The sequence below is a fragment of the Coturnix japonica genome, chromosome 5 (assembly GCF_054131305.1).
Source record: "Coturnix japonica strain WE chromosome 5, WE-NBRP24, whole genome shotgun sequence".
In the NCBI taxonomy this organism is placed as follows: domain Eukaryota; kingdom Metazoa; phylum Chordata; class Aves; order Galliformes; family Phasianidae; genus Coturnix; species Coturnix japonica.
The window spans coordinates 43660439-43668285 of NC_140667.1; the positions used below are offsets into that span (position 1 = coordinate 43660439).

The 7847-nt window shown below is 38.2% G+C and overlaps 1 protein-coding gene across 2 annotated transcripts; it reads right to left on the reverse strand.

Annotated features, from left to right (window-relative positions):
• Nucleotides 1–1691: 1691 nt before the first annotated feature.
• Nucleotides 1692–6743, reverse strand: LOC107315244 (alpha-1-antitrypsin-like). Of its 2 annotated transcripts, XM_085550527.1 has the most exons (6): nucleotides 6691–6743; nucleotides 6011–6163; nucleotides 4393–5061; nucleotides 3483–3753; nucleotides 2781–2928; nucleotides 1692–2017 (listed from the first exon to the last, which is right to left on the reverse strand). In XM_085550527.1, the coding sequence occupies exons 3-6, from the start codon at nucleotides 5042–5044 to the stop codon at nucleotides 1811–1813; spliced, it is 1278 nt and encodes a 425-aa protein (XP_085406653.1). In that variant the 5' UTR covers nucleotides 5045–5061; nucleotides 6011–6163; nucleotides 6691–6743; the 3' UTR covers nucleotides 1692–1810. The 2 variants fall into 2 exon arrangements, with proteins under 2 accessions (XP_085406653.1, XP_015720870.2); XM_015865384.3 differs by lacking the exon at nucleotides 6011–6163.
• Nucleotides 6744–7847: the final 1104 nt, after the last annotated feature.

Consider the following 7847-nt stretch of genomic DNA (forward strand, 5'->3'; position numbering starts at 1 on the left):
TGTGAAGCTGATTGAATCTCCCAGTCTGCAGCCTGCACCATTCCCTGCTGCTTCTCATAACCTTTATTTTTTGATGGATGTCAGGTCATATTGTTGGAAATAGAAAACATAAGCAGTGCTCATATAATTTCCATTCCCACATAGAACTGCTTGTAGGCAGTGCCAGTTCAAGCTCCCTGTGACTCAGGCAAGAACTGTGCTGTCTCTGAGCACCTCAGTAATACTAATTTTCTATGACTGGGTCTTGACACTAAGAGTAGCAGAGAGTGTTGCTTAGTGAAAACACAGAAAGCCCTTCCTGTCAAAATATATGCAAAATGGAGGTAAATCACTGAAAGATCCCTTGCAGATCTCAGTTCTCATGTATGGTAAAGGATTGTGGTATGTATGGTGTTATTTCAGATGACAAGAGAAGTCATAAAAGACCAAAATCCTCATCCCTGTGCCTAATTGCCTGCAGATGCTCTGCTAGTGGAGGACAAAGTGAGACATTATCCTGTGTTAATGTGAGGATACATCCTTAGTCCACTTCATATACTGGTTTGTGAAAAATTTAGGTGGTTGTTATTCTTTACAGTTTTAAGGAAGTTATGAAACAATTTCTGGGAAGTTGGAATATTTTGTCCATCTTAAATATCAATGGGGCAACAAGTAGAATTCCACTATTTTTCATAAGAATAACAATTCTTATAAGCAGAGAATCATGAATTTTACAAAGGTTCCTATTTCAGACCTCTTGTATTTATAATTAAGCAATAAGAATGAGATTATGTCTGGCTTTCATTTTCCAGAAGTTTCAGAGGAGAAGGCAAAAATTAAAATAATATGAATAGTTACCCATTTTCCTTCATTGTTACATTTCTTCTAACATGTCTCAAACATCTGACTGCTAACTTAAGTCCCACCACTCCTAAAGCAGGTGAGCAATGATTCTGCAGCTGTATCAGAAGCTGTGGAGAAAGAGTGTGGTAATTTGGCACCTCTGTGCAGAGCTGAAATCCTTGGCTTAGCTCCATGAGTGGAGTCTTGCTTCTTCAAGAACTGCTGGAGCAATTGATTTGATTTTTCTGAGAGCAAAAATGAATTAGACAGGCATAGCCGACTAAGGTTTTCCTTGGAACATTTTTCAGGCCTCAGTGTATTCCTTTCTTTAAAGTACAGAGACAGTGAGATGATTATAGAGACAATATTTTGTATTCATTATATCCTTAGATCTATGTGAATAAACTCACTTCCACCTTTTTTTTTGTCAGTAGGTCTGGGATAAGGTCTGTAATTGCCCATTGCCCATCTGAAAGATTCTATTACCTCTCATGACAAACAAGAGCAGATTCCTCAGATTCCTGTTTTCTTCCATCCATATGATCTGTCAGGACTTTTTCAGACCCAGCCACATTCAACATTTCTGACCCAGCCTTGCTAGAAGCTGATATCCTCCAACAATGGCTAGAAACCCTATTCCCTCTCAAATCAAGTTTTAATCCCTGATCCTCTTCAGATGGAAAGCAGAGCTTGGACTGGAGGTATTGGTCTTTGGCACACAGGGGGCCACAACACCAGCCTCTATTGTACAAGGTAGGAAATGTCTGTAAAGACCCCACTGCTGTATGATTATCCTGGGACATTTCATAAACATAGCCTGCTTCTTCTTCTCCTGGCTGTCTGTTGAAAAAGAATAATATAATATAAAATTTTCTTCTTTTTGAAATTATTTTTTATTTAATTAGGGATCAATTCTGGCCATTTTACACAAAGAACTCTTTGAGATGTGTACAAGCTGTTCTCTGTTGTGGAATACAAGTGCTCTGACCTAGTCTTCAATGGCAGTTGGGTTCACGACTTTACCCATGAAGATGATGGTGTTGGTGCTTTTGTCAAAAACCATAATTACGAAGGGTCTGTTGAATTTTATTTCAAGAGGATTAAGCATTGCAGAGAGAGGCACTATTTCTACCATGGTCACTGCAGCAGCCTCTGTGCCATTCTCATTAACATTCAACTTGGCCTTGTGAATTGCCTACAAAGGAAGAAAAAAATAAACGTCTAGGGACAGACAGTGAAAAGCAGCAGGGGATAAACAGGTTTGCTCTAACACTGAGAGATGATAGTTTTTAAGAGATACAGCACAAAATGAACAGAATTTGTGAGAAAAAGGTTCTCTTGTCCAGCCTTTCCAAGACAAGAAAGTTTGCTCTGAGTTAAGAGAAAGCTTTATTTTTCACTCTGTCAGAGTCAAACTTGGCTGCTTACAGATACTGAACAGCATGGAGAGCTTTTATTGTTCAGTGGTTTCTTTGAGTAAGATCTTTTCCTTAATATTTAACACCAAGGAGGGATGTTTTCATTTTGCATCAATTTATGTATGTGCAAAAACTTTTTTTTCTGTTGACACAATAATGACAGACCAATTCTGAGGTGCTCAGCTAATACAGTAAGAACGGCATATTCATAGAATAAGAATGACCATTCTCAAATTAATGTCTTAGCTCTGACTCTAGTATTAATTATTTACGCAAGATCTTTGTGAAATTGTTCCCATTACCCTTTCCAGATCTTTACACTTTGTCAGTTTTAAAGTGAGTTTGTGGTATAGCTATGGAAAAAGAAATTGCTTGCTATATGCAAAGAAGAGTAACCATCTAACCACTAAACTTCTTGTATTGCTGTGAGTGAGCCATGGCTGAAATCTAGAAATAGGATCAGCCTATTTTTTAAGATAAAACCATCAAGTCAGGAGGGCAAGCAGATTTCTTGATCACCTGCCCTGATCACATACTTACACTGGAAACTTTCAGAAGGGTATCTTCTGCCACTCCGGAGAAATCAGCATTGTTACTGAACATGTCTGTCACACCCATTTTCAAAAATAATTCCTTGACATCATAGGATCCAGAGATTGAGAATTTTGGAAGATACAGGTTGATGCGTCTTTTTGTTTTGTTTTGTTTTTTACAAAAACAAACAAACAACAAAACAGTGAAAAGAAAGTGAGTTATAATTTCAATGTTCTTCAATATAAGAGCTGATACAAAAGGTGTGAGTCCATCCCAGCTAACTGTGGAGCATAGACCTACCTTTCTAAGGACTAAATAAATAAGACATTGGTGAAGGAGAAACTGAGGCGCCAGTCCTACCACTCACAGTCTGATAAGTTAGTCATCCAGATTGGAGAAGAAATTCCATTTTCTTTTGGTTGGATCCTCCCTAGTCTAGATGGGTTTCTGAAGGCTGAGTTTGCAAATGCAGGAGCCCCACATTTGACAGCATTACCACTGCTGTGGCAAAGGAAGTGAGGAGAAGTCTCCCCAGTGAACAAAATCTCCTGATACTTCCTTCCTTTGAGATGAATGAGCTCTGCAATGCTTGGTCCTCAGATCTGTGTTTAGCAGATCCTTGTGGTATCCTAAACCTTGCCTGCATGAGCATTTATAGCCTCTTTAGTGCTTAAAAAAAATGTCAGTCAAAAGAAGTCAAAGGGTTACCTTATTTTAAGTGATAGGCTCCAGTTAGACACTGTATCTTGTAGCAGAGCATCCTCTACCTGGCTCATACTCCCTTCATCAGGCAGAATAAAAAAGGCAGTAGCATTTCCTTTGTATGGTATTTCTACTACCCAGCAAGACAGCTTCTCGTCCCTATGGATATTATAGTATTTTTGTTTGTACATCATTTGAACCTTAACAGAATGCTCGGCATCCACAAAGAAGTCATCATCTCTGGTGTTGTAACTTTTAAAAGGATTTTCCCAGTAGCCTTTTGACAAAAGAATGAGAACAGAGGTGAATAAGCTGAAAAAGTGACAAGTAAGTGCATAACACAATAGTTGATGCTCAGGGTAGTATATCTGAATGATAAATACAATTACAAGCCTATCTCAGTTTAAGGATTCTTGTTCCCTGGCAATGGAGATGAGCTTTGAATCATTTCAGTCATTTGAATAAAAATCACAAAAGACAGTATAGGTCAAGGAAAAGGCCAGAGCCTTTATCTGCTTCTATGAACTGACCTTATGCATTCTCTGAAATTATTCCCTTATTATGCTTCATTCATATTTTATTTTGATTGTGTCTTGCCCAGCAAAATAATTGTGCCTTTCAAAAAATGATAGTAAGCTTGCCCTTTCTGAATACTTTTAGCTCTGAGCCTAATTTGAGATGATACAGTATTGGTTGGTACTTATATCCTTTTTTTCCTTTTTATTTTTTACTCATAAAAATTGATTCCTTATATCTGTCTTTCAAGTATTTCCTTACTTCATTTAGAAGAATAAACATATAGTTTAAATTGTATGGTAGCGTAGGTTAACCATGGGAAAAAAAAAATCTTGATCCTTGACTTGGATCAGACTTCTAGAGCCTATATTTACAACCTTAACCAATGTTTTTCACTCACCTTTAAAGTAAATGTAGTTAGTCAGAATCATCACTGCATCTTTATCAAGGCTCTTCAGTAAGTCTACAAATTTACCATGGGTCTTTTCTTTTATGTAGTTATTGATTTCCTTTTTAGCATGTTCAGAATTTTGCAAATCCATAGAAACAGCTTCTGAATGATAAAAATTTGTGACATCATTCAAAAATTTTTGTTGCAGTTTCAGTCTCTCATCTATGAACAGAGTATTGCCCATGCTCAATTGAATCTCTCGGTGAGGGTCATTCAGCAGCTGGAGGAGATGCTGGAAGCCCTCATGGATCTCCTGCTCTTCCATCTCTGTCAGGTTGAATGTGAGGCATTTGTGCAGCTGGCTGAGTGTGTTTGATCTAGCCCCCAGTGAGAGCATTGCAAAGGCAGTAGAAAGGCTCAAGGGAGAGAAGAAAATGTTCTTGTTACCTCCCTCCTTTGCAACCTGCTTGTAAAATCTGAATGCAAATTCAGCATTGCTGGGGGCTATCTTCATGTGAGCCAAGTTTTCACCTTCCACATGCCCATGGTGTCCTATGGAATGAGGTCTCTCTTTCTTACGTTTGTTGCTGTGGTTGGGGTTAGGAAGTGCCTGGACTTGAAGTCCAACAAGAAACAAACACAAATAAAATACAGGCTTCATTTTCCTTCTGAATAATTCTGTTGAGAAAGGAAAGATTACCTTGTAGAGAATGTTATATTTCCTGCATAAAAACAGTTCATTTTGTATTTGAAATACTGATTTTCATATGCCAGTGTTTAGGATTGCTACTTTCTTTCTATTGGGCCTCATCGCTAGTCCATTTCTGGTCTGCTCTATTTGTTTCCAACCAAGATACTAACATGACACCACTAGGGAAGAAATGATTCTGTACTGGTTTTTGTGAGGTGTTGCTTTTTGTGAGGCACCTTATCTGAAATTGTCCTTGTGTCTGATCAGCATGGCATTATTGCATTTCCAAGGTATCTGTGTATACAACTGAGTTTGCATATTGTTCCTATACATTCAGGAAGCACTTTGGCAGAGCACAGTAGACATAATCTTGTGATGACTTGGGTTTTCATGCACTGCAGTAATGCAAAGGTAACATCACTTACAGTAGAAGAGAATCCATCTGATGCTTCACCATTTAAACTGTATCTTTCTGCCTCTGGTACAGCAGCTCTGAACTCAAGAACTGTGTAATTTCAGCCCATTATCTTACATGTTTCAGTAAAATGAGGATAAAACAAGAAAGTTTGTTGTATCTCTTCATTGCACATAAAGTATCCATAAGGCTGTAAAACTGAACACACAAGAGTTTAGGAAAAGCTAGAGCAGAAGCTTAATTGCAGCCTTGCTGTGTATATATTTGGGTAATTGGATGACCTTTCCTCTTCCTTAAACTGATAGAAACAAATTCTACGTAACCCCACAGTTTCTCTTCTTCCCTTTCTAGGAGATATTGTGGAAGTATGTTCTCCATAGAATATATCATGTAAATTATCTCAAATCAGAAATCTCAAAAACATAAAGGAGATAGCGTACTTCAGGAAAACAGAGGTGATGTTACTGTTCAGAGCAATAGCATGATTATTCTACAGTGTGTGAATCTGCCCCATGGTTTACCTCAGGTTGTGTCTGAAGCCAGGTTTGGGTCCTATATCAAACATTTCATGGAGAGTTGTTAAATTTGGATTTCCTCTTATGTGGCTGCCCTTTATGAAACACTTGAGATCTAAGATGTCTAAGTGCTGAGTGTGGGAACTGTGCTCAGTTTGCCTAAAATGACAGATAAAATTATAGACAGAGAAAAAGTAAAATCTAAATGAAAACAGTACACTATGATCCTGTAAATACTCTGTATGTAACACCAGAAATCTGCTTCTGAGAGAGATTAGTGTCAGCCCCTGTGCCACTTAACTGCAGTGTTTGAAGATGGTTGTGGTATCAGTATATTACTCTCAGCTCCTGTGCTAGTCCTGTATCAGCCTAAAGTATCTAGGACATCGAGCTGCAAGTGAATTTACTCCTCTGGTAGTAGAGGCGGGGTTCAGTGTTTCACCTTGGGGTGAATGGCAGCTGAACATCCACTTTGGACCTCATCTCCCTTGTCATCCTGACACAGTATCTAAGAGCTGCATCACTGATGGAATCCCATTCTCAATGCATAGACCATGGTTCCAGAAGATAGATTTCCAACTACGTATTCAAAATAAAATCATCTCATAATTAAATACTATGTATTAAATTGCAGAGATCATAGACAATACAAGTTCAAATTCTTCTAAGTATAATATAGTACTTACAGTGTAGTTTAAAAAGAGTCTGCTGGACCTCTCATTCACAGTGCTCCTTCCCTACTCTCCGTTTTGCTCGGTAATATTAAGTTAATGTCCACTGGTAAATATTAATCAAAGCAAATAATATTTATTTGTAAAGCAAAGAATGAGTTAGCTACTTTTTTTTCTAGACATCAAACATTGTAACCCAGTTTTTCAACACATAGGTGAAATGATGCCAACATCTAGGGCTCAGAGTGTAAAGAGCAAGGTTCACACTACTCTTGCATTTGTGCAAATCTGTGGGCAAAAGCGCTTTGCATAGCACACTACCTTGGGATTTTGAAATCCACACAGTAAGACAACTGGAAATCTAAGATAGGTGCTGAGTGATGTCTGGTTGTGAAAAGGGTAGTTTGTCCTACAGGACTCTCTGCATGGGATATCCTGATAGAAGGATATAATCTAATCAGCTACCTGAAGCACCAAAAAGCTAGGTCAGGAACAGCTCAGTACCTCCATATTGCCCTGCAATATGTGTTGCAGGGCACATTGTAAATATACTCTAATGAGATAAGTTGCTTCAAATGTAATGCCTTTTATTTCTTTCCATGGGGGGAAAAAAAAAAAAAAAAAAAAAAAAAAAAAAAAAAGTACAAAGAGCTCAATAACACTATTTGGTGGAGCAAATTGTAAGCTACAAAATGCTATTTCTTGTGATAATAACCACCATGAATTGATTTGTGTGAGTGAGCTGACTGAGATGCAATCCATACCACAGTGTGACAACTAGATTTGTATGTTGGAAATGTGGCTTGTCTTTCACACAGCTATCACCATTCCTGAAATGCATCACCCTCTGCCTCACTGTGTTTGCCTCTACTGCTTGGTCTCCAGAAGTATTTGGCAAGTGTTGATGAATGTCAGTAGGTGCACATTTTTCCACCTGGAGAAATTCAGTGGCATGCCATTGCTTTACATGCACTTCTATGTCAGATACTCTAACAAGGGGCATGGCAAAAAACTTGTTATTCCAGTGTCTGAAAGGGAATTATTACTATCCTCCCATCCTACATCTCCTTTTTTCTAGAAGCCCTACCAATATTACAGATTATCGCTGTTTCATCCAACACCCACTCAACAGCACACTTTGTAGAGTTCATCAGGATTAATTTGCCAAACTC